The 26,976-nt window shown below is 41.5% G+C and overlaps 2 protein-coding genes across 2 annotated transcripts; both read right to left on the bottom strand.

Moving 5' to 3' along the window:
• Window positions 1-430: 430 nt before the first annotated feature.
• Window positions 431-15,073, bottom strand: wdr26b (WD repeat domain 26b). Its single transcript, XM_056405283.1, has 14 exons — window positions 14,331-15,073; window positions 12,094-12,193; window positions 11,004-11,060; window positions 9,336-9,472; window positions 8,128-8,225; window positions 7,880-8,036; window positions 7,321-7,459; window positions 6,716-6,856; window positions 5,339-5,458; window positions 4,547-4,692; window positions 3,928-4,006; window positions 3,684-3,813; window positions 3,246-3,440; window positions 431-2,955 (listed from the first exon to the last, which is right to left on the bottom strand). Exons 1-14 carry the CDS (start codon window positions 14,633-14,635, stop codon window positions 2,930-2,932), a joined length of 1,830 nt encoding a protein of 609 aa, XP_056261258.1. The 5' UTR covers window positions 14,636-15,073; the 3' UTR covers window positions 431-2,929.
• A 446-nt stretch (window positions 15,074-15,519) lies between these two features.
• Window positions 15,520-26,962, bottom strand: LOC130187572 (adenylate cyclase type 3-like). Its single transcript, XM_056405284.1, has 20 exons — window positions 25,710-26,962; window positions 24,810-24,959; window positions 23,484-23,620; window positions 23,263-23,374; window positions 22,128-22,255; window positions 21,729-21,887; window positions 21,489-21,648; window positions 21,265-21,372; window positions 21,014-21,090; window positions 20,732-20,893; window positions 20,417-20,504; window positions 19,998-20,114; window positions 18,732-19,003; window positions 18,458-18,539; window positions 18,045-18,203; window positions 17,469-17,615; window positions 17,242-17,358; window positions 16,984-17,110; window positions 16,762-16,886; window positions 15,520-16,582 (listed from the first exon to the last, which is right to left on the bottom strand). Exons 1-20 carry the CDS (start codon window positions 26,376-26,378, stop codon window positions 16,400-16,402), a joined length of 3,279 nt encoding a protein of 1,092 aa, XP_056261259.1. The 5' UTR covers window positions 26,379-26,962; the 3' UTR covers window positions 15,520-16,399.
• Between the last annotated feature and the right edge of the window lie 14 nt (window positions 26,963-26,976).

Genomic DNA, 26,976 nt, shown 5'->3' with positions numbered 1-26,976 from the left:
CCAGGATTTGAGAAAGAGGTTTCCAGAGTATGAATATCCGACCATGACACACGTAACCTACAGAAAACACCACTAGGTGCCCTAAGTGATTTGGCTTTGATACGGGTTAGAGAAGTGGCAACTGTCAATCAACAATGGCACACCAAGAGAGAGATTTCGGTCAATTACAGACATGCGATAAAGGAGATTTTCACATGAAGGAAACTCTTTAAAGGCGAGGGGTGGATAGTTCAAACCTGATTTAATTGTAGGTAACACACTTCCTAAAGACTCTTCCTGCTCCTATTGGCATGGGTGTTACTGTGCATATTTATTTGTAATAATAGTGGTAGATAAAATGCAACTGAATACAAAGAAACAAACAAAAAAAATGTATAAAAGAAAGTTAAGAGGGATTATAAAGATTACAAAAAAAAGTGAGGACTCCAAATGTCTGGTTATATTTTAATATGATCATACAGGGATAGAGGTCAACCAAAAATGATATAATGTGAACAAAAAATTTAAGTAACAAAAAAGTTCAATAAAAACAGACAGAAAAGCACTGTTTTTAACATTTTTACTGTATATCAGTCTGTAGCAAATAGTCATTACATACCCTGAAAAAGGGAGGAAGAAAGCTTTGAATGGTGCACTGAGCACTGGATAACTTGGCTGGAGAGCAAAGGGGGAGTTAATGCTGAATTCTCTCTAAGCTCCAAGAGTGGTACCCTCAAGATGAGGCTGCTATGCCTTTTATGCAAGAGGTCGAGTTTTATAATGTCTACAAGATAATCAGTCACTGCTCTTGGGTGCATAGAGAGGGCTTGTTTCCTTTAGCAATCTCCTGTTAGGTTTTAAGTCTTTGCCAATGCAACCTTTTAAGCCAAAAGAACGGCAAGTGTGGCAACCATAAGGCTATAAGAACCTCAGGGCAATGCCATTGCAGTAGGTGCAAGAGAGCAAAAAAGACCACTCAAAGTGCAGTGGGGTTGGGGGTGTCATACATACTGAAGGTTTGTGTGCAACTGTATGAACAGGAAGGCAGTTTGTGTGTGTTTTAGGAATCCAACAACACTCCCTAACACTGTGGGCTCAGAGCGTGGTTCTGGTTATTGATGCCTCTTCTCTCTAGGGCTGTGCTAACTACTCATTCAGTAATTACAATCGTTAACTTTCATATGAAATGATCCTTTGCTAATAACACAACACTTTACAGCTTTTTGAAACATGCCTCGATCAAATTGCTCTTTCTTAAATTTCCTTTTCTTTACCCCCCCACAAGATGATTCGATGCCAATAACTCAGTGCCATTTGAATGCCACGTGGTAAGGACAAAAAAAAAAAAGAAAAAAAAAAAAGAGAAAGGTCAAATGTAAAAATCAAAGCCCCAGATTAAAAAAAAGTTTTTCTTTTACAAAATGGCTCTCAAGTATTCTTTGTTCCACAGATTGAGGTCCCTATGGGGCTTTGGATAACTTAGAATTGGTTTAAAATCCTCTTTACAATTTTACTATGGGATTAGGAGCATAGGGGGGAGGGGAAGGGAAGGGAGGGGAGGGGAGGGGAGGGGCGAGAATCTTCTGCTGGTGTGAATTGAACACATACAAAAACACGCGCCAATTAAACCTGCACCCACAAATGCCAACTCTCACATTAATGTGTGTATGCATAATCGCTCTCACTCACTCACTCACTCTCTCACACACACGCGCACACACACACACACACACGCGCACACACACACACACACACACACACACACACACAGAGGAGGGACAGCAGTCACCGGCGTGCAATCTAAATCGCACTTGAACCCTTTCATATCTGAAAGCATGTCTTTTCAGAAGGGTCGTAGTACATGTCCTGACAGTGGAAACCCCACCTCACCGATAACATCTGACCCCCCTCACCGCTGATATGTGACCTGTGAATCCCTCTGTCCTTCTCCTCTTAGGCAGATGTAATGGAGTTGTGCGGTAGCTAGCTCGACAGAGGGGGTTTTCAGGGGGAGGGGGGGCTGTCAGTTGGAAACATTACAGCGACTGTCCTTGTTAGAAGTTAAATTAAGGAATAAAAAGTTTGATGTCCTAATGTCGAGAAACAGAAAGTGGAATCTCCACGCTAAAGCTTTCCACGGGCACTACTTGAGCTAAGATTCACCTCTTAAATGAGAATAAACGCTATGACTATCATAAAAAAACTCCAACATTTAGCATAGCCTTGTTTTTGTGTTCTTTGTCAGCTGGTCGGTCAGTGTTTTTATGGTGGATTTTCAGCCTTTGTCCAACTTATCGAATGCGAAGAATATAGCAAGAAAGAGGGGAAGAGGAAAACATACATACAGAAGATTTGCTATATCCCCCTACGCACCATCCTCCCCCAACAACACCCCACCCATGTCCATGGAGACATTATACAGGTAACGTGAAAGACAAAACAGGCAGACAGATGTAGTCCAATGAGTAGACGGCTGGTCTGCCGTGTCTGTCTGGAGGCATCACGGGGACTTGATGTGCTCCAAGCTCAAGGTGGAGGCGGGTCTCCTGGGAAACTCTGTGAGGACCTGGCATGGCTGGTGACCATGCAGCAAGATGGGGTGAGGAGGGTCAGTTGGAGGAGGAGAACAGCCTGTTACAGCTCACCAGTGGATGGCGGTTGTATCCCGCTGGGTGTTGTCTGGTTTTCCAGGCCTCTGGGTCAGGATTAGGTTTTGGATGAGGACTTGAATTTTCAGAGTGTCCGTCATCACCTCCACCATTTTTTGTAGGCCAGTCAGGAGACAAGTTTTTCACACTTTTTGTTTTCTCTTTTGTCTTGGTGGCTTTTATTTGTTATTCTTGACTTTCTTTAGGTTGTTAAGATTTTATTTGCCCGTTTAGATTTTGTTTTATTGTGGGATTCTTGGATTGTTGTCAAAGAGAGATGTCATTCGCTCCATGAGTGACCATCAACTGTCCATATTACTGCAGTTCTCTGTGGAAAAAAAAGACATCAGGTAAATATAGCTGCCGCAGCAATTTTCATGGTTAAAAACCAAAAAGTAACCAACAACAGCGACATTTTCATAGCTCAAAAACCACAGATGTGGTGAATATCAGCATGCTACAAAATATTCACACAGATTTATTTAAGGCTTTAGCAGAAGCAACTGAATCCTACACAGCCAGGCAATTTGTAAGTTACCACAAGTAGATGCTATCCATGAAAATGTTTGAGCTGACAATGTTCACTTGCACTGCGGTAAACAAAGATTTGGCAATTACCGTTGAGTCCATCCGCCTCTTGCGAGTCGAGGAAGGGTGCAGGACCCCAGACACGCACTGTGCCATCATCTGAGGCAGAAGCCATGAGTCCTGGGATGGCCGGGTTCCAGCTCACACAGTTAACGGTGCGTGTGTGGCCTGTTAGCTCAGCAATGGGAAGCTCACCACGCCGGTGCCAGATGTACACTTTGTGGTCTGTGGAGAGGGGGCGACAAGGGAAAAGTAGAGACATGCATCAGAATATGTGAGAACAAGTGCAACAGATTAAGGCAACAAAGTGAAGGGAAACACATTTAGTTTTTTTCCCAGTTTTTTTGGAATGAGACTTGAATCAAAAGCTGTTAGCAGAGGCAGTCTACATGCTACAGTGTATTACATTGAACAACAGCTTCAATCATGGTATTATAACTTAACTTAGCTATAATATGTTGACTGTACCTTCGCTGCCACTTGCAATGAAGTCTTCGTTGTGTCCTCCAAAGCAGGAGTGGATGGTGTAGAAGCCCTGGGTCACACCTTGGTACTTCCTCACCAGCACCCGGTCCTGAAGGTCCCAGAGGTGTACTCCCTACCAAGGGTTGTAGAAGAAAAGACTATAACTATGGAAACGTCAAACAAAGTGGCAGTGTGGTTTAGAAGCAGATAAACTGATATTAGCAGTGAGGTTGGTCAAGAGACTTACCTGAGTTGCTACATTTAACAAAGCTAATCTTCCATTCTTTGAAACAGTAAAAGACATGATAGGGTGGTCCTCCTGAACTCTGTAAAGGACATGTAAACAACACAGTCAGCCAAATCGGAAATATTTACATCTGCAAGACTGACAATTATACAGTATGCCAACATTTAAACAGACAGCTCTTCACTTGTTGCACGATTTGTTTTGATACAAAAATTATCTTAAAATGAAATTGAAACTTTTGCTGGAATCTGTAGAAGTTTGTCTTGTCCAATAACAGAGCGGAAGAACTCTGCTGAAAAGACACTCATTCAGTATGTGTTTTCAGACCAAGTGAGGGGAGGATGAAAATTTCATTTTTCCTTGAAACATGAAGACCTCACCTCCAAAAACTATAGTTGGACTGTATATTATGCTTGCTTTCTGAATCCAGCCAACATTCTATAACTCACTGTTAATGAAGCATCAATGCTATTTATTCCATATGGTATCATTTCAGAGCACATTAAATTATGCAACTTGTAAGTATTATAACTCATATATCTCTTATCTATTTACTATAAGTATTTAAACATTTATCTACATATACAACAGTACAGGCGGCAGGAAGGCTGACACGCACATGTTTCTGTCGGTAAGGTCCTCGAAGTTGTAACCCCGGATACGTTGGTGGGTGTCCGAAGCCAGCACTGTCCTGCCATCACTCAGGCACCACAGGCACTGCACTCTCACGCCCTCCCACGAGTCCAACAAGTTACCATCCAGGTCCTGACAACACAGACAGCAGACCTCTCATCTCTTAGTCTTGACAGGAAAATAAAAACATGGACAAAGTATAGAATGATGAACTTATTTAACAAGAGGATGCTTTCTCTCTGCTCAGACGCCAACACAGTGCATCAGTCACAATATGGTTCATCACACATTGCCAATGAAACACCTGTATATTTTCGCATTTTTCTGTATTAAAATATGTGTGAAAGATGTTTATTTCCTGCATACTGACATGTAGATACATCATCAACTACACAGACCTGCTCATTCACAAAACACACAGATACAAACATAAGACATGTTCCCAACAAAATGTCATAAAAACACATCCTTACGGGTTCATAGGGTTCATGGCTGGAAAATCAATACATGGAAAGATACCATTATCTGGAAGCTGCCTGCTTAAGGTCAGAGCAACACTTAGGCTGCTATACGTACATCATAACTCACATAGTGTCTTCTCTTTTTTTAAACCCCCCCCTATCTCATACACCTTCACATACACTAGGTATTCAGCACTGATTGAATACAGAAGTAATACATAATTCTTGTGAAGAAAAAAGGAACTCACTAATATACACATCAAATCAAAACAACGCTGTCCATCAAAAATAAAAGGCGAAATCATCCATCCACTTACACACTGATAAAACTGCCCCCTCTGTCCTCCAGTGACGAAGCGTTTGCCATCGGGGTTCCAGGCCACACTGGTCAGACTGTCTTCATGGGACTGGGACATTTTGGTCCGCAGCTCCCCCGTCTGGTCAGCAAGGACATCGACAGAGATAGTGGAAAAGCAGAGGAGAGAAAAATAGGGGGAAGGGAGACAGCAAGAAGAAACATTAAGTAAGAGTGGGGGAAGGGTGAATAAAAGGAAAAGAAAGGGGAGTGGAGGGGAGGGGATGGGAGAAGAGGAGAGGTCATTGAGTACACATAGTGTACAGAATATCTATGTGAGGCTCAACGCATGTTTTGCTTTTCCACTTGTTTACTGAATTTGAATTAGACATCTCAAGTCTTTGACATGACCGATATCAAGTACGCAGAGAAAAAAGGGACTGACATAAGGAAACACTATGAAGTATCATAAGCAGGGCTGTAAACTAACGGTCGCCACTCGCCAAATGCGACTAAAATATTCCCCTGGCGACTAAATTTTGGAGGGCTACATGCCATGGGGCAGGTAAGTGTTTGTCACAATATAGCAAAACAAATGCTGCCTAGACATTTTTGGAGGTGCACGTTGACGGACGCAGAGGCTCTGTGTCGGGGGTTCACGTCGACGCAGAGGCTCTGCGTTGTGACGGCGTCGACTTGACGCAGTAGTATAAATCAGCCTCCACGCGTCACCACCAGCCCGCGCAGTGTTGTTCCGGCGCAGCAATGTGGAGGCACATACCCGGTGTGAGTGACCCAAAAAGAAAGAGTATATAGGGGAAAAAAGCGCACCAATTAATTTGTGGTTGGCAATAAAACGATGAAACTCGAGACCATCCGAGAGCACGAAGGAAGAAAAATGTCACGCTGTTTGCAAATCAGTGTCTCGGGCTCAGTCCGAGCATCTCTTCACTCAACCTGCCGTGACTGCTCTGACGTCTTTATCAGAAGAGACCAAAGATCATGCACTGATCCACTTTGTTCTGTTCTATTTTTTTTTTTTTTTTCCTTGAATTTTGTTATTATCATTTGTTATCAGAACAGGAGGTTAACTGGTACTGGCACTGCCAATGTTCGCAATGTTTTGAATATTCAAAATATTAAAAATGTATTTTGAATAATATTTTGGTCTCTTTCCTAATATATATATATCGCTATATAATACTGTTATCTCAATGAAAAGTACTGAAACAGATGTATATGTAACAAAAAGAGGCAATTTATTACTTGGCCGGTAAAAAATTTACTTGGCCCGTAGATTTTTTCATCTACCGGTCCCATTGGCAGGTGAGCCAAAAAGTTAGTTTACAGCCCTGATCATAAGTACAGGATTATATAAAGATAAAAACAGGGATGTTACCTGAACATTCCAAAGCCAGAGCTCAGAGCAGTCGTCAGGTCCACAGGCGATCAGGTAGGTGTCATCGGGACTCCAGGCTAAGTAGGAGACTCCGTACGCATGGCCCTCCAGGGTTCGCAGCAGCTTCAACTGGTGGCTCTCCTACATAAAGACAGGATTAAGATGATTATGATAAAATTAATTCAGAGACACTGAGAGTTGGGCTCTCATTTGCAGTGGTATTAGCATTACAAGTATTCAAAGCAAAGTCAAATGTGCAAATTGGTGAAATGTCTAACAGTCTTTAAATAAAAACAGTAATGTAATGGCACGTACGATATTTAGTGATACATCTGATAACAGATGTATATTTAAACTATGGCCTTAGTAGAGCCTCTGTAAAATTCATTGGTTTTGATACACAAATACTATTTTTACAGACATTAACCAGGTAAGGATTGTCATGTGTAAATACAAAGACAATATTTTACTGTCAGATACATATGAAAAGACAAACCTGCCTGCAAAATGTACAGGTATAAGACCATTACATTCCAGCAGGGTAATTTTAGCTGTGGACTAAATCATAAAGAGGTAGTGTGTATTAAGACAGTTTTCGCACTCACCGGGTCCACTTGCCAAATTATGACAGTAGTGTCTTTGGAGCCAGTGGCTAGTTTGGTGCCATCGTTTGAGAATTTGCAGAACCACACCTCATTACAGTGCTCTGTCAGAATCTGTTGGGTGTAACAGGGGAACTGCTTCCTGTGAAGGAAATGAAAGACCAAAAGTTAAAATCATTGTTTAAGACAGCAATGATTGGTCTTTTTACCTTACATTGCCTATATTTCAAAATGTCGCAACCACAGTAAAATCAAACAAACAATACAAGGCAAGGATAGAACGGGGGAAGAAAAATTAAAAAGGTTAACCTCAAGAGTAGTCAAGCAATAAAGTGAGAGTGAAATAATAGGGGGGACTCATAAAGCAGAGGCTAGATGAGTTAAGACTTCCGATGCAGAAAACGACATCTGGAAACAAACTGGAGCCTTCAGTGTACATGTTGCGACATTTTAGTCTAGTAACAACAGGAGGTCAACTGATACTTAAATATCAGATGGTGCAGTCTGACAAGAAGCAGGGTCTTGAGGGGCCAGAGCAGCATGCTAGCTCTGCAGTACCAACCTGCTGCAGACATGATCAAGGAGGAGAGAGACTGAGTCCAGGTTACTGTCCAGCTTGGTGTTATGATAGAGGCAGCGGTCCCTCTGCAGCTCCACTGCTTGCCGCAGCAGGGTCTGCAGCCGCCGTGGGGGCAGCATCACAGAAGGTGGTAGGTACGCTACAAGGGCAGAAAAAAAAAAACATACTGACCACACATATGGGTTATGTATGTAGCTCTACGGGTTCAGTGTATGGACATCTCTCCTCACTCTGTAATTTGTCCAGCAGTCTGCAGCGTGAGGCGGTGCCCTTGCCCTCCCACTCTGCCTTGGCCCTCAGATCCTCAGCATGGCTACACATCAGGTACCTGCGCAAAGATACAACACATTTCAAACAAAACATGGTTTTCGCAATGCACATGAGTAGCACTGAACAAAACACTGAATGAAACCTGTAGTTGACCGAAATAGAGTATGGTGTAGAACATGAGGAAACTCAACGCATTAAATGCAGACATTGATTGAGGAACGGGTTGACAGAAATACGTTGACAGCGTTAAGGACACATTTGGATACAGCTGAGTGATTGACCTGAGACAAGTGACGGATCAATAAATTATTCCATCGACCTAGTGACAGACTGTTGAGACAAACAGGCTTGTAGGTGGTATTGAGTGCTCAGTTCCCACTAATTGATTAGGTGACGTATGAGAAGAGTTTCTTTGCTGAAAGCATGGGGACTGTGCTGATCAGACTACTGGATCATACAGCTTGTGACACTCTTATACTATAAGTCAAAATATTTATATATTAGAGAACCAAGTTAATAACAAGTTGGAATGATATTGATTCAAACCATTAATGTTTAACATGTTGTGAAAGCAATCTACATTAGTGCAGGTTTGGACTACAAACAAAAGTCAAGGGTAAAGACTATAACTAGTGTTTTAAGGCCCCATGATTACTGTCGATAATCACCCCTGCCTTGAGTTCATCTGTGCAACACTAGTAGCTCTCTCTGTTCAAGATAAATACATGTCTATGAAAAAACATATCCTACACTTTGATAACCAGTAGCTATGTGACAACATTAAACCTTAAAAATTAAAACTTAAATTCACCGCATTAGCTTCATAGCAGTTTGATGAGGTCACATATTTCATCCCAATGACTAACCACACTCTGTTACAAAATATGCCAATTTAATAATGCCATATTTCTTAGAAAATAATTTCGACAACTTATATCATATAAGGGTAAAATTTGGCAAAAGTGTTAGAACTTAATTTCAGTGAAATGTCAACTATGTTAGTTGGCTAACCAGCAATGGTGGAAGCTGTATCATTATTGATTACAGAGCTACCTAAGAGCTTCATGAGTATATACTGTAGCTTTTTGTAGGTGTGCATTTGTGTAGCCAGGGTGAGCTGTCTGAGGGCTGCTATGAGATGGATGCAATATTAAACTTGTAACAGTACCCGCTGAGTACGTGGATGCGATCTGTGTTGTATTTGAGAGGCGTCAGCTCTCCCCGGAGCACCTGCAGAGCCTCCAGGACTTTCCCATCCTCCAGATACTCCAGGTACTTTTGCTGCAGCAGCAGGAACTTCATACGCTGACCAGAGGAACACAAAGAATACAAAGAGATTTTATTTTAAAAATGACAAGAGTAAAAAAGGAAGACAGACAGAATCACAAATAATCATAAACTGCTACCTAAATCACTGATCCAACATGAGATTTTTTGCATAATCACAGAAGGACAAAAAAAAATTCACAATTCTAGCGGTTCAGCTGCTGATTGCAACACGATATATAATATCCTCGTATGAAATTATTCCATCATTTGTAAACAAATATTGAAATGGTGTTCATATTGCAGGGCTGCACAATCTCACTAGAAGAACATATTTATAGATATGCCCAAGACATAAGGTAATATCAACATCAACAGCTTACTTCCTTCATACTGAAGACCACTGGCAAAGGTTTATAAGTTGCTGCTGCTGCTGGTCAATATTGACATTAGTGGTATTAAGAGTTTCTGTCTTATCTCAGGTATGCAGTGGGAGCTTTGGCCCTGACAACTGCTGCAAGCACAGTTACACCTACTACATATAAATTCAAGAAGACAACCACCCACAAATATCTTCAAAGACAGGATGCAAAAAAACACACATAGACATCTGCTAACTCTCCAGCTAGGGTTGTGATATAAGCAAACTGCCTACAACAAGTGAAGTGAAAGTCGTGTTGACAATGATAACTCTAACCTGCCACAGCTGAAGAACTAAAATGGCAGCTCACATTATAGATGCAGATTAAAATCAACAGCTATATTACTTTCCTTAATAACAGTGGCAGCTACACATACTTAAAGCATTTTGGGGGCTCATATTGACAGCTAATTAGCATGCTAGCTAAGACTAATTAACCTGAGCTGAGTCCCAGTTCCAAATACTATATTAAGTATTTAGTATCATACTGATCTTCATGGTATATTGTTTAGGCAGTTAGTATACAATTAATTTGTACACTTCATTATTTTGTTGTAACAAAACAGAATATGATACAAGAAGACTTGACAATCACACTAAAAATGTATGTTCCTATTTTCTAAGATGTTCCTGGAGACATCTCTTATCACTTTTTATTTAATGTAGACACGGTCCTTCTACAGACCAAAGAGATGTCTTCAAATTCCTTCTGTTGTCTGAACAGTTTAATAACCAAAGATATTAAGTTCACTATAATGTCAGAAAGAAAAGCAGCCAATCCTCATATTTGAGAATGGAATGATCAAAAACATTTGGCATTTCTGCTTAAAAAACTACTGAAACAATGAATCAATAATCAAAATTGTGTCTCAGAATATTTTTCAGTTAATCTACAAATTGATCAATCAACCAATCATTTCAGCTCCATGTGAAACAGATTCATGCACTCATTCCCTGAATCTAATGTGACACCCCCCTTCATGTCACATACACTTTTCCAGGCGCCATCCAGAACATTTTAGTGTTCACTGTTTCACAACAAGAAGCTGCAGCCCTGCATTATAACAGCACCGTTCTAGAACCGCCAGCTGTGCCTGCGAACTGACTGACTGTCATTCACCCAGTTCAGGTTTGGGAAAGGGAGCTTACCACAATAGCATTAGGAGAATGCATCAGTGCTCTCAGCTCATTGAGATCATTCTCAGCCTGGACCAAAACAAAGCGAGTTTGGTGGAGGGGAGAGACAGGGAGAGAAATGGTTAGATCAGCAGTTTCCATACATGAACAGAAATACAGATCTCTAACAACATTCATGTTTAAGATGAGTAAACTCAGGCTTTAACAATGGAGCAAAGTACAAAAGGCAAGTACATAAAAACTTAGTAAAATTTTAACCTAATGTTTTCAAATTCCACATTATTAGACCTAATAGAACCCTCACAACATCCTGTAATCCTGTGCTCTATCGTATGATTTGGGTGCTCTGATAAACATTTATTTTGATTTTTTAATTTGATAGCAGACACAGAATCAGGCACATGCCTCGTTATTTTGTAGTTAATTTAAAAACTACAGAAAATGGTTTGCCAAACCATTCAACAGGCATAATGATAATAAATGCTTCTACTTTTACCATACACTCTTTCTTAAATATCTAAGACCAGCTGGCCAGAGAAACATTCTTCTCAACCACCTGAAGTCAGATTTTTTTTCCTGAGCTCACAATATTAAACACTTATAAACAGATAAAATATTATTCTGACAAAAACAAATTAGACAACAAATACATTCATTCTGGGCTTGACTGTTATAGTTTCCACAAAGCTGTGCACTAAAGTTGCCAGTTCCAAAGTCATATAGCATTTCAACAATTAAATCTGTTGGTAAAAAAGCCACATGTCAAATACAGTGACACACTGGAACTTGTCAGGTTGTGTGTCACTCTAATATTAAATAAAAAGACTGAACTTGTTTAACTGTGGCCCAAATGCAGACCTGACTTTATGTACTTTTCTTATGTTTTTACTAACTGGCTTCAACAATGCCTAATAGAAATCATGTTTTTTTGTTGATCACTCATATGAGTTTGATCTGCAAAAGATATATGTCTTCTGATTTCTTGACCAAACGAGCTCTTCATGTTACGGTAAAATATGGACAATGGATCCCAATAGGGGTCATTATTTCCCTGTTTATCAGAGGGCTTGCTATTATGTAACTGTGGTAACCCAAGACCAACCTTGTCCCATTCCCCCTCCATGACATGGTTGCGGAACTTGGTAGCTGAGGGGTGTTCCAGTCTGCAGCCTGACTCCTGCATCAGCAGGTCCACTGTCTGACTGCAGAGACACAGAGAGGAAGAGGAGCAGACAAAGTTAGGCAGACATACAGACACAAGACAGACAGGATAAGAGAAAGGAGAGGATGACTTTAAAAATGACAAATGGAACTTAACAATCAAGCCAAAAGGATGATATTTCAGCTATCACAGCTTGGTCACTACACAGAAATGTGCACTCAATCAGAATGATGTTGAAAGTTTAGCACATTATTATATTAAATAGCATTTCCAGGCAGAATATTAAACTTTTCTTGAATATCTAATCATTTATGAAGCTTGTAAGATAGTGTCATGTTTTCTAGGAATGGCAAATAGGTGAGTGGGAGATCTGCAACAATAATTTTAGCACAAGGACAATATTAACATCATTGGCTGACAATGGGATGAAGGCAATTTCACAGCCAACAATATCTGGAGAAAGCCAGCCCGGAGCAGCAGTGTCACCAGATCATTATTTGTGGACTGTGGGAGGTCCACTAACATGAACCCAGCTTTCACTGCAGTTGACATCACCCTCTCAGCCTGTCAACCATGAACCATAACCATCTGTCCAAACACCACCCCTCTGCTAAACACACTCTACCAACACACAAACAAGTCTTCTCAGACATAAGTGTGTGTATGTGAGAGTCAGATAATGTAACTGGGTTGGGAGTGGGGGGTGGCTGACACCTTCAGCATGATGACATCATTCTCAGGTATCAATGGAGTGGCGCAGCAGCTTTGTGTTGAGCCTCTCATCTAGCTGGCTGCTACACTGATTTCACTTGCATTTCCCCTGCTGAAATGTAGGGGCTCTGTTTCATAGAAGGCAATGTCATGTATCCCCCTAACCCACCCTCTTTGTAAACATAGCTGTGTTAGGTTGTCCTTTATAATGCCTAATTATGGAAGCTACACTTTCTCAGCAGGATAGCAGAGACCAGCAGATGTCTATCTATCCAACAGGGGCTACCACAGCCACTTTGAAGAAGAGAGCTAGACACACATTTCTTGAAATCCCACTGTGCTATAATTAGATTCAAACACTGCGTTTCCGTCTAAAACAGCTGGTAGAAAGCGCATTCCTCAGCCACCATGAAACCAACTGATTCTGTTCAATTTAGGACCAACTGTCGCCCACGGTATTGACTACTGTCTTTAAATAAATACATGCACGTCACTGTTTGTGACTGTTGACACATTGCTCCGACACAGTGACAGAAAAATGACATTTATCTAGGAATAAAGTTATCTTGTTCATAAGAAAGCTGTATGAAATGCTGATTAATCTGATCAATATAAGAGTTGCTCGAAATGACAGCTCAAGACGCGCATAGAGTGCACTCGGAATACTAAAATAACCAGGACAGTTTTCATAACCATGCTCGTTATTACAGTGTGGCCGACCCATTAATGTTCCTCCCACACAGTCTTGCAAAAACCATATTATTTTCCCGAGGCATCCAAGCTGAAAAACGAGGAAAACCACAAACCATCAGGACGAAAACCGACGTTGACAAACCGCACATTAACATTTCCTCCGCATTTTTTGCGCAACAGCCATTGAAACGCAAAAATAAACACTGGAAACTCGATAATCCTGCTTGTGAACTTAATTAAGAGGCTAAATCAAGTTTCTCCCTCATGACATTGATTTTATGCTTTTCCAACGGTAACAGTCGGAGGATCTTGTTTTTCTGAATAAACGTTGCTAACGTCAGATGATGTAATGCCTTTAATTCAATGCGAAATCTATAACAACAATTAACGCATCATGGCGTTACTGACATTTAAAATATAATTCTGCCCACAATGGACCTCTGAAGAAGCAAAATGTTGGACTGTGTTTTATGTTTGTGTGAGGGTTTAATGCCAGGACACAACACCTCAGCGCAGGCTAGTGCTATTAGCTATCAAGCTAACTGTTATTGTGCAAGATGGACCCCTTCTTTCTACCAACTGCCGAGCTCACAGGCTAGCTACCCCATCCCCCCATGTTTGTGTCTGTCAAGCACACTAATAGCGTTTTTACCAGCTGCAATTTCGCAGCTTCACACCAAACAACAGTAATATAAAATACACATCACATTTTCAGCGCTAACGTTACATGCTTTTGTAGTTTTTGTCTCGACTGACACACTGAATAAACTTACTTAAGCCCCAGTCCGTGGAGATGTTGCCCTATTAATCGTATGACATCTTCCTCGGCCTGCGATAGTCGTTTCTTCTTTTTCAACGAACCAACCTCCGTGCCCGAAGTCGTAGATGCAGCCAAAGTCCCCGAACCGGGCCCAGTTGACGACCCGTTACTGGTACCGACACTATTCCCGTTGTCTGTGCTGGAGAGAAGCCCATTGGAGTGGGTTCCGCCGGCCGAGGATGACTCCCCGTTTTGTGCGCTGTTTAAGCAGGAAAGCTCTGAGGATTCTTGTCCCTGTCCTGCCCCGTTTGACTGCATGCTGCTGCTGAGGTTGTTGACAACACTTCGGTTAAAGTGGATGGCAGAGGTGGCTTGAGAGTGTGGAGAGTGCGTAGCAAGTCCTAGGACAACTCCAGGGAGGCCTGTTACAACTGCTGAAGCCCCGGGCTCTCCTGCTCCCTCCGCCGCCGAGGCTCGGTGCTTCTTCCGCGGGGGCGGCGACGCTCCGCCGGTGTCCGAGTCGGAGGAGGAGGAAGCGGAGGCCAGAGTTTCCTCACCGAGAGCGGCCGTGGTTAGAAGCCGGCGGAGCTCCGGGTGGGAAATGAAGGTTAAGCTTCCAGATTTGAGGCCTCGTTGTCGGGCTGAGAGCAGACTGTCACTACAGCAGCCCTGACAGTTAGCCCGTTTTTGTTGTTGTTTCTCTCAAAACAGCTGCAGCTCTAATGGAGTCCAAACGCCCTGACGTAACCGGAAATTCCTACACTAGCAGGCTTCCGGGTAGAATTAAAATCCATGGGTGGCGCATAAGAACTTAGTTAGCATAATAATTATTTGACAACAATAACACATCTCATTAAAATTCATTTGAATGTTCCCCCGAGACATGACTTTAATATGTCGCTAATTTTACATCAGCTTAATATGTGAATCACATCTTTCCACAGGCTTCCAGCTTTTACATTTTAACACTAAACCATTCACCTCTCAATAAATCATGTAGCCCCGAATTACTTATGTCAGAGAATAGGCCTAAATAGTATGTAAGTAAAACTCAGAGATCTACCCACCACCTAAACTACAAATTTATTCCACTCACTTTTTTAAACGACCATTATTATTATTAAATTAATTTGATACATTTTATTTGGCCAATTATGAATATAGAAGGAAACCCTTTTTTTTACGTAAGACATTTTGAGTTATTGCAGGAAGCGCTCTGGTGTAACTAATCAAATTGCTGTTTATGTTCCATTACGTGTCACAGTTTCAGTAGTTTTGAGTTTTGGTAGCAGGGCCTATGTGTAAATGGATGAATTAATCAATGAGTGAATGAATAAACAAACAACAAGTAACCAGAGAAACTTCCATTGTATTTATAATTACACCATTTATAATTGGATCACACTAATTAATTCTAATTACTAATCTTCCTGAATGAATGAATAAGTAATGACCACATCTAATATTGTTTGGCATAGATATTAATTTCTATTTTTCCAACATAACATAATGCAATTGCAAATCTTACATGTGAGGCTGGTGTCATCATTTAAAACATAAATTTTAATTTTCTCTTTCTTGTCAGTCAGAATAATTTGAGCACTGTCTTTAGACTTAGTAAAAAGTAAAAACTTAGTGCAAACATTTTTATTATTAACACAGTATAAATAGTGCCATCAGCCTACATTATTTTACAAAACCTGAGTTTGAGGTAAAACAACAGAAGAAAGTAATTTATATGTCTGTTCCCAGCTTGTAATTCTCATTGCACTCTATAAATCAAGTGCAAAGTGATAAAATCTTTAATGCAGGAGCTCTGTGAGATATTTAACTGTATTCCTGAATTATGTACAACTATACAGAAATATGTCCTCAAATTACCTTGTGGGTGAAATGGTATTTCACAGTTGTAATGCTCATAATAGTATTGAATTTTGCTGTGTTGGTCTATGCTTTATGTTGCTACAGTGTGTAGGAAAAAGATCTAGGTAAATAAACTGTGCATATGCGAGAAATTAAGCAAAATGGATGTTCTGCCCAGGGTTATCCTTGTGTGAATGACGTTTCCTCAGATGAATATAGTCAAGAAAGGTCCCCAACTTGGTGTGGAAGTGCAGTGGTCACTGGACCGCCATTGCTACTGGGTTTGTCTTTGCCCTTCATGAAGAAAGTTAGCAGCTCCCCTTTCCCTTTGACAAATATGGGCCCTCTTCGGATAAAACGGAAGCCATACTGCTTAAGGATGTCATAGCAGTCCTCCACCACCTGATGGCAGAAAAAGAAAGTTTAGAAATAAGTATAAAATAAGAAACAGGGAGCAATAATAGGAGACATTCAAGTATGTTGTACATCTGCTTTTGTTTGTGTGTGTGTGTGTGTGTGTGTGTGTGTGTGTGTGTGTGTGTGTGTGTGTGTGTGTGTGTGTGTGTTTGCACGCGCGTGACCTGGATGTTACCCATCACTCCAGTGGATTCCATTCTGCTGGCCACATTGACTGTGTTGCCCCAGATGTCATAGTGAGGTTTACGAGCTCCAATCACTCCAGCCAGAACTCCTCCCTTATTCAGACCTGAAGGGGATCAGCATGGAAATATGAACATACACATTTGCAACTGTGCACACAGACACACACACATACGCACGCACGCACACACACAAAAACTGACCGATTCGGAGCATGAAGTTGTTGAAGGACTGTTTGTTGAGGTTGTTGAGGGTGACTTTCATAGCCAAAGCAAAGTCCGCCAGGTCAGAGATGTGCTGCCAGCGCTCAATCGATGACTGGTCCTCTGGCTGTGGAACGACAGAATGTATCTCTCATGATGACCATCATCACCATTTATAGCACGAGTGGAGATGAAACTGTGTAGCGGCAGGCTGTTATACTCGCAACGAGGTTTATTTGTAACTTAGAAGTGTCACACCTTGAGGTTGCTGTATCCATTGGTGTTGCTCTCTGGGGTGAGTCCTGATGCAGCCATGTAGGTGCTTCCTATCGTCTTGATCTTAGTGATGGAACGGAACTCGTCCCTGTCGAGCAGCTGGTGCAGAAAGTGGACATCACTTTTCAAAACCTCTACAGTTTGTTCGCACCTTGCGCTGTTAAATGTCAACATATGCAACCAGCTGTAGAAATACTGGCAGAACTCACGCTGTCAAAGTCGGAGATTATCTCGTTGAGAATCCTGAGACACTCAAGCCCTCCGTTGTTGATGCTCTCTTCAGTGTAGAAGTCAGAAAAGTTGGGGATGGAAGCGAACATCACACCTATTTCATCGTAGGACTGACTGTACAGCTCCTATGAATAATGAATGAAAATGTTAGTTTGCTCTGATTTTATGTAGCTATTTTTTTTTATTCATGAAGCTCATCATTAGAATATATCAGAGATAATATGTAATTATGATATAAACCACAAGATGGCACTGATATGTAATGAATTGTATTGCGATGAGGCGCAGGTGTCACATATAGTACCGTCATTACATATGTGGTGAAATTTACTAAAGTGTATGTTGTTGCTTAAGTTGTTTTTGATGAGTTACTTCTGTTGCCCCTGGTGAAGGTGTAAGTTGGAATGGCTTTTAAACGGCATCATGCTGTTTGACATTCCTCCTCCTCCTTCTTGACATTCCTCACTCATATCATTTTCTTTTTCTATACTCACTGCCCCCAGATCACCAACATATGTAAATGTTACTGTAACTTAGCACACACTCATATGTACCTCATCTCTCTTCTTAGAGCCCAGGAAGTGTTTGGCCACATGTTCAGGCAGCATGTTGGTGACCAGAGCTTCATTCCAGCGTCTCATCTCGAACACTCTCTCCTTCTGGTCATGGACGCCAATCTTCCACAGGAACAGCTTCCTGGACTGACGCTCCAGCTGCACACACACACGCACGCACACACACACACACACACACACACACACACACACACACACACACACACACACACACACACACACACACACAGAGAAAATATTCAAGTAAGTTAGCGAGACAGTGAAGAGAAATATGTGCCATTACAAATTTTGAGAGTAGCTTTGTCCTGTTGGAGGAATCTTTCTGGCAAAGGTGTAGAAGCTGTGGGTCAGCTAAGGGTGACACTGTGGGTGTACAGGGGAAAGTGACTCACATGGCGGCCGAAGAAGTAGAAGCCGATCATCATGATGATAATCATAATGGTCATGAGGTACTTAGATGGAACTGTAGATGTTCTAGAAACACAAAGACAGTGATAACACATAAAGGTCTTTATGCTTATAGTTACACTGACCTTATATTGTATTTTATAAACACCAAAACCTAGTAGGATCAACATCTAACAGCTTATCACAATTTATTTATATATATTTTCAATAAAAGTAAAAAAAATCACTATTCATTGATGTGTTTTACCCATTTCTCACCTGTAGGAGGCGAACTGTATATAGTCATACAGGTCATAAATGTCCCGCCAGCTGTAGATGTTAACAGCTCCAGTTGCTGTCACAACCAGCACCATGAGGCCCAGTTTAATCAGATGGCTGACCTGTACCAACATGGCGGCTGCGATGAGTGACATCACAGCCATGAAGCTGTAGTGCTTTGGGTTTTCGACACAGCCTTGGTCACCAAATGACTCCAGGACAGGGCCAGAGGTGCTGTTAAAGACCCGGAGGGATGGTGGTGCACAACTTAGCTGCAACATGCAAAAAATAAAAGGAGTGAGACGTTTTCAGTGGACAACTGAACGGACATAATTTCTGACATTTGTAGCAAGTGAGGAAAATAGGATTTATTGACCGAAAGATACAGAGGTGATGTTTTAACCCATTCCATTCAAGTGGGCACTGTGCCATGAAAATTAAAATTTACAGTTCATTCATCAATACATTTCTTAAATTCAGTGTGTGCAAACATGAAACTGGCAAAGTGACATTTAAAATATAATCTGTAGATTTAACGTATGAAACTGTGTGATGAGGGTTATTTCACTACTCTAAATATATAAACTATATGTTGGGAAAACTGCTATGATGGCAACATTGGAATAATAAACCAGCGTCAATTCTATTCTTTTTTTTAGGCATTTTTGTTTTCAAAGTGTGACTGTCATAACATGACAGCAAGGACAGACACTTTGGCGTCCTGTGTTTCGGTCAGACCTTGAAGGCAGCAGTGTGTGTAACAGGCTGCTCCTGTGGGGCCGTGACAAATGAGCCAGCAGGCAGCGAAACAGACAACTAATGGACCCCACTGGGAACATGCAGTCAGACACATAAAAGTCACTGATAATTTGATGAGGACAAAGTGGAAACACACAAAATGGCAAGACACACACTAGGGTCGGGTAATTTGATAATTAACAGTATACAGTGATGGCTACATTTGATGTAAACATTTTTTTGCATGAATGTACTTCGATTTTTCAGATATTTATATCACTGCATTAGAAAAAAACATATATTTCCATCTAGTTATTTTATGAATAAATTATATCTCAATTGGATTTGCTGTACAGATGCTGTATCACAATATATATTTTTTCTTTTGGGTTATAAAATTACATGCACCATGAGTAAAAATTTGCTATACCGCCCATTCCTAAAACACACACACACGCACACGCACACGCACACGCACACGCACACACACACAGTGTATCAGAATTTGGTAACGTCTTTTAAAAGTACCATGTCAGCGATCACAGGCATGGTAAGAACAAATATTGCTGCCATGGCCCACGTGTTTCTTGCCCAGCGCGTGCGATCGATCCACACTGAGAAAGACACCAACCTCTTGGAGAACATCTGTGACCAACAAAAATCAAAGCCATTATCATCAAGCGTTGTGCATTCAGCAGGTCACAAACACCTGTGTGAAAAATGAAATGAGTTTGACATTCTCACACAGATCCTCTAAATACTGTATGTAACTATAAGTTGACATCAGTCTTCACAAATCTAGTCAGTACTGAGAGTAACTGCATTGTCAGAGTGTGTATGCACCTGCATTGAAAAGGGTTTGTGCAATTAGCAAATCTGAGACATTACACAATAAATTCTGCTCCCCATCACGACCACCATGAACACTTTTTTTTTTGATCTCTCACCCTGGGGAAGATGGCAGCCAGAGAGCATACTGTGAGGATTAGCAACAAAACCTCTCCTATTGCGAGAGTCACATAGTTCACACCCAACCTAGAACAAGAACAAATATTTTCAGTCAGCTTCTAACAAATAAAAAATCCCCAGCCAAACATATGACAAAGACTATGCCAGCTGATGTTAGTCTGGTTTCGAACATGGTCAAAGACACAACAGCTTCATATGTGAGTTCACAGAGAATTTCAAAGTCTGCGTGCATTAAGATAGCATATTATGAGTGCATTCATTTCACTGATTAAAAGTCAGACATACGAACTCACAGTGGGTCTATGAACACCTGCATTGCTGTGATGAAAAAGAGCACTATCATGCAGCAGCAGAAGGCCGCCCCACTTCGCCTCTCCTTCTCGGAGGAGTAACACTCCTCCAACTTTCCATCCACAAAATACAACGACACAGGGTTGATCTGATGATCCTTCATTCTGTGAGAAACACAGGAGGTACAGCTGAGTAAATTTGTTTCCAGTTTTTTGTCATGTTAACTTTAACATCCCCCTAATGCTGCTCCTCTTATTCCTTTTTTATTTCTCCTATCTTCTTACATTTGCTGAGTTTCTCTCTCCAGCAGCTCCTGCTGCAGTCGCCTGTTGATCACTTGCTCCTCAACCATTTTATTCCTCTGAGAATAAGGAAAGCAGAGATCAGACAAGGGAAAGATTTTCATGTGCACTTAAAGAACCTCTGTGCATTTATATACATGGATATCAGTACGCTCTTATGATATGAACCTGTGTCTGTGTTGCAGACGTTTACTTTCAACATGATGATGATAAAGACATTTATTATAGTTCACCTCCTGTTTAGACTCAGTGGGTGTGGACTGGGGTGAGGCCACATTCCCATTGGTTGCTGTAGTGTTGATCAAGTTGTTTGAATTTCTGTTAGTCAGTGTGCTGGGTTTCTAATGGAGGAGAAGCAGGAAAAACAGACCTTAGATCTGTGAACTATTAACCTCATGGCCTGAAAGAAACCAGTAAATGTTTTTGAAAAAATAAAATGAGTACTGAAACCCCTCACGTTTCCACTGAGCCCATTCGCCACCTGTTCAGACACCAGAACCAAGTAAGTGTCGATGCCTTTCTCCAGCAGGTACTCGCACCTCTCTCCGCCATTCCCCGGCTCCAGTTCAAATTCTCCGTGCAGACTGTCCTTGGTGGTCTGGGAAATATGCACTCTCCTGTGTAGCACAGACGCCGTTTAAAATAAAATACAGACTGAAGAATGTGACCGCTTGCCACGAGAGTGTTGCTCTCTTACCCAGGAATCCCTCCAGACTCCATCTTATTGGCTACAGTGACGTCTGTGGACCAAACGTCAAACTGCCACCTCTTCTGGCCGAGCACTCCCCCCAGCACCGTGCCCGTGTGGACGCCCACGCGCATGTCCACGTCAGTTTTTGTCTTGTCTCGCACATACCTGGAACAGGAGGGAAAGCAGAAGATCAATGTGGCTAACTCCACATTTTTCTTCACTTTCTAAATTTGTAAAGGTCTGTCTTTCCTATAGAATCCCTGTGTCCTCTTCTTATTTCCATATGTATAACTTTATTCCTCCATAATTTTCTTGTGTAACCACATCTTCCTCTTGCAGTAATTATGGATTCCTGTTGTTATACAAATAAATATTGTCAGCGTGTTTTTTAAAGTCACTACTTACGAGATGGCTTCCACCATGGCAAGGCCCATCATTATGGAGCAGGCTGCGTGGTCCTCTCTGAAGTCAGGAAGACCACAGATACAATAGTAACAGTCGCCAAGAATCTTAATCCTCAGTTGGTGATGTTGCTGTAGAATGAGGCCAGACATGCAGATTTAAATTACAAATTACCACCAATACGATACTAGAACAACACAACATCAAAACAAACAAAAAGAGGACACATCAGTCATATATAACATGAACAGTGCTCCCGCCACAGATATAGTCCTGGCACCGTATTACAGAAACTTCCTAACTTGCAGACCCTATCTTAGCTGTTTGGTAACCATGGTAATTAGGATTAGAACCTGATAGAGGAAAAAAGCGATTCAAAAGAATAGTTCCTATGTCAATGCTCCTATGCTAACTTAAGATAGGAAAAGTATATTAGTCTTCACAAGCTTCCCAAAACCTTGAATAAACCCTCCTAACTTTAGGATAACTGTCACGCTATCCCTATTTTTATCCCTACTTTTCCACCACTTAGCTAACTTGTTTAATCCATACTGCTCCTCTTTTATTGCTTTTACACAACCAATGAAATGTCAACATGTGGAGCTTAGTAACTGAGAGGCTTATGACAGCCTCTAATGATGTGTCACGGTTTGATGACAAAGTGCCTATGAGTAGATACAGTCCGTCTTAGCCCACTCTCTCTCTTTTATCTCTGAGTTAGCATTGTTTCTACAGATCGACGTTACCCACACTTCTAACTCATCTGTCTTTAGGTTTAAGTTACATCAGTGTTTTATTCCATTTTAAATGGGAAATCTAAACAATACCTCAGCGAAATGAGATGTGAAAAGTAGCGTCGGTTGCTAGGTAACAAACAACTGATCCCAACCTGAGATGAAATTAGATGAAGAAAGATATGATAGGATTCCTAAAGTAAATGAATTGCTTCTGTAATACCAAACTGAGAAAACTCCTGTCATACATGCTTCCTATCTTAACTTAAAACTTAAGATACGAAGTTTCTGTAATATGGCCCCGGATTGCTTTCATCAAATCTGACTCAGAATCTAAGTTGTTTCACGAGGGGAGGACAGAGAAGCAAAGAAGTAAATGCAGCAACATGCAAACAGATACTCACTGCTGCCAGTTTATCAAAACGTGCAAACAGTTCATTGAGCAGCTTCACGAGCTCCTGGGCACTACAGGCTGAGGACAGCTGGGTGAAGCCCACAATGTCAGCAAACAGGATACTGCAGTGAAAGTGTAAATGTTGCAATGTAACACCCAACAAGTCACAAAAGCGGTCATCCTGTCATCAAAAAAAAAAAGAAGAAAATAGGGTGATTTTGTGAAGCTGACCTGACGTTTTCATGGCGGTACATGTACATAGTGTTGAACTGCTGCTGCTGGACTTCTTTCTGATTGGCCTCGTTCTTCATGCCCTGCAGCATCTCATCAGCGATGTGTTTGGGCAGGATAGACAGTAATAATTCCTCCTACATGGAGAGACAGTCAAGGGAAGTGTGAGTTTTGCCATGTTCAGGAGTGACAGGAAGAAGAAATTGTCCCAGGTGGCTGCATAGCATGATTGAAGCGGTAAAGGCATCCTCAAGAGATCCTGTCAATTGGCTGTGGAGTGTTGCGGTTGGCCGGTTCTATTTTTCTTCTATCTGTCTGGGAATTCTACCTCCAATTTCTTTCTCTATCTCCTTCTGTCTCACCGTCCTCGTCTACATATCACCACTTCACCGTCTTTTCCACCCCTGCATAAACAACTCTCACAGGTCTGCTCCCTTTTAATCGTCACAGTCAGGATCATGGAGAGGACGAAGTAAGAGTGGAGGAAATACACAACAGTATAATATACAGTATATTATCTTTGACTCTCCTGTGGCATGAGAAGAAATACATAATATCATAAACTGACTGTGAAAGGAAAACTGTATCATTGCCAGTTTATTTACAATGGGGTTGCACTAATATACAAGATTTATACATGAATAAAGCCACAAAATTGTATCGTCACTCCTTCAACTCCTTATTTGAGAGACACAAAATGATAGCCTATAGTCAATTAAGTTAATTAGCTTATAAACAGATGGACTATAAACAACACATAGTGAAAGAGCAGGGCAGCTGTAAAAGGAAGGAACAAATAGACAAGACACCACAATACAAAAGGAGATGAAACAGTAACCTGTTAGTAGAATGAAGATAATCTAACACAAAAGGAAGTTAAATGCATTAAAGGGAGGATTAAATATAAAATAAATAAGTAAAAACGGTATCTTTTAAAATGCTTTAAAATATCATATTCTATCTCCACACAGATTTGGTGAATGTTATATTGGTTGTCACAGAAGTTAAGATGACTGCATTGTGTCAGGTCCCTGACGGTGTCTCTGCTGGTGAAAACAACCGTCTCTCTAATCAACCTATTAGTCCCGCGCTGAGCAAAACACTCCATAATTAGGCAGCACAGGGTGTTCTGCCTCACAGCTGTACTTGTGTGTTTGTGCATACTGTATGTGTGTGTGTGCCCAAAATACGAAAAATGTATTATCTCATTAAGCAAATGATTAATGTGTGACTGTGTGTGTGTGTGTGTGTGTGTGTGTGTGCATGTGTGTGTGTGTGTGTGTGTGTGTGTGTGTGTGCATGTGTGTGTGTGTGTGCCCCACTTACCTGCTGGGTACTCTGCTCCTCCAGGGTGAGTTTGACCTCTAGTGACTGGCGCGCTTCCAGAAAAGCTGTTCTGTACTTCCTGTCCGCCATGTAGTAGGACATCACACCCACTATGGCCGCACACAGGTACAGCATGTTGTTGGCCAAAAGCTGGGGAGGAAGAGAGGATGTGTGTTTGTGTGTGTATCTGGTCATTCAAGGTTTTACTCTCATTTTGTAACCACTGACTATGATGCTGTGTGGAAACAGATTTTTAATCTATTGAAACTTTTCAGCAGAGACTTTGTAGGTTGGAGCTGAATGAAGAAACTGTTTGTGTATTAACCGGCTGAATGTGTTCAGAAACAGATTTACAGAACTCTTTAGTTTCTGACCCAGATGCCACATTTTCCAGAAAGAAAACCAAGACAGGCTCAGTAATGATTGGAATGTCCTTTCAAAATAAAGGTATTAAAATGAATTCATATACAATCCATGTTCTCCATAGTGAGAATTATAATGTAAAAGAAACAAAGTAAGACAAATGCAACACATAAGCAATTGCAACCTTGGCCTTCAACTACGTTGCAAGTAAAAACTATTTTTTTCATACCAAATTTTTCAGATTTTTTGTGCTTTTTCACATTTGACCTTGGGGCATCAAGGGTTATATGACCTACTGAATCTAGTGCCACAAAATGAAGACAAGACATTTGAAATAACTAGAATGTAGCTACAAAATTATTACAGTATTTGTTTAAAGAAAATTTGTGTCAAAGATACAGTGAGGTCATGGGGGCTTAGCCAACACATGTAGTTGTGTTATTCCTTAAAACAGTGGTTTCTAAGCTCTTTGGCTTCTAAAACCCTGTTAAAATATAACATTGTGCTTTTGACACGTTGCTGAGATGCCATATTTACCTGTCTCACCAGCATGGGCCCCTGCAGGTTGGCATCAAACCTTTGAGCAACAATCACCCCCAAAACCAGGGTGTGTATCCCAGAGGAGAGGGCAGTGAGCAGCAGGAGAGGCACCAGGCCCAGTGGCAGTGTCAGGAAGCTGGAGAAACTGAAGAAGGCCTGCCAGCCCACTGAGTCACTGGCATGAGGGAAACGCTCGTTGTTCAGCCCCATGTAACATAAAACGTGGATTGTGATCATCAGCCACAGTACGTACGGTACCGCTCCGCGTAACACAGGTGAAGCAGGAAGCTTCTGCAACCAGCACAGCAGGTAGAGGACAATGTCCGCAGCCAGTCCCACAGCTGCGACCACCACCATCGCCAGTTTGTCCTCAGTGTACACCACCGCACACATGATGATGATGAAGCTGTTGAAAAGCGCGGCAAACATCGCCAGCACCTGCAGGTTCTCTTGTCTCTGGCGGCGGAAGTAGCTCTGGTAAAGTCTCTCCAGTGACTCGGGCGTGAAGGTGAGGCGCACTGCGCGCGGCAGGCAGCGGCAGCAGCTCGACCGGAGCACGGTCACCTCCCGCGTCCGACCCGGGTCACTGGGAGCCTGCAGCGAGTACTCCACAGAGTACTCTGCAGACTGCTCCGTGTCTGTTGTATGGACTCGGTTCAGAGACATGTTGATTCAATAAAAGTAATCCTCTTGATTCATGTAATACTGTGTTAGTATTCCTGAAGTGCACAGAATCCCAGAATACATGGAAAAATTGTCACGTGCCCCATCTTTGTGCTACTTTTGGAGATAATTACATGATCCAGCTCCATCTATATGAGTCAAAACATTTCAGTGCAGAAAATGATTCCATTCATTCCAGGATGAAGGGCACAGTTAGTTCTACCATATATCCACCATGAAAAGTCTCTTACCTTTAGTGTTTATTACCATGTTCCTTCTTGTAATTATATTTAACTCCTTAAAATACATAAGATCAATAGAGCCTCTTGTCCCCAGGCGGTTTCATTAGAAAAACTTCTTGCAGCCTCTTCTTGCAGCCTAAGCCCTGTTTGCTGCCATGGCAGACCAGCAAACTCCTGAGCCTCAGGTGGATATCCATTCGCATGCAACATAAAATCTCTTCACAGAGGGTTTTAAGACTGTCTACAGACAGACTGACACCACATTTTGGTGTGTAAATCCATATTTCTTTTAACGCTAGTGAGTTCTCCACAACTTCACCTATTCAGATATGCTCTTCTGTCTGATGTCAGTCTTTGCT

Source organism: Seriola aureovittata, chromosome 19 (genome assembly GCF_021018895.1).
Source record: "Seriola aureovittata isolate HTS-2021-v1 ecotype China chromosome 19, ASM2101889v1, whole genome shotgun sequence".
In the NCBI taxonomy this organism is placed as follows: Eukaryota; Metazoa; Chordata; class Actinopteri; order Carangiformes; family Carangidae; genus Seriola; species Seriola aureovittata.
This window is presented reverse-complemented; position numbering and strand designations above follow the sequence as displayed.

Bases quoted from the DNA above. Each gene is read 5' to 3' on its own strand.
- LOC130187572 (XM_056405284.1), bottom strand. From the start codon at position 26,378: ATGTCTCTGAACCGAGTCCATACAACAGACACGGAGCAGTCTGCAGAG. The intron at 20,115-20,416 runs GTGAGAGATCAA...TGTTGGTCACAG, and splicing joins TGGCTGCCATCTTCCCCAGG to ATGTTCTCCAAGAGGTTGGT. The intron at 18,204-18,457 runs GTGAGTCACTTT...GTGTGTGTGCAG, and splicing joins TCTACTTCTTCGGCCGCCAT to CTGGAGCGTCAGTCCAGGAA.
- wdr26b (XM_056405283.1), bottom strand. From the start codon at position 14,635: ATGCAGTCAAACGGGGCAGGACAGGGACAAGAATCCTCAGAGCTTTCC. The intron at 11,061-12,093 runs GTTGGTCTTGGG...GTTTTGGTCCAG, and splicing joins TGGAGGGGGAATGGGACAAG to GCTGAGAATGATCTCAATGA. The intron at 4,007-4,546 runs GTGCGTGTCAGC...TGTCCTTTACAG, and splicing joins GACCTTACCGACAGAAACAT to AGTTCAGGAGGACCACCCTA.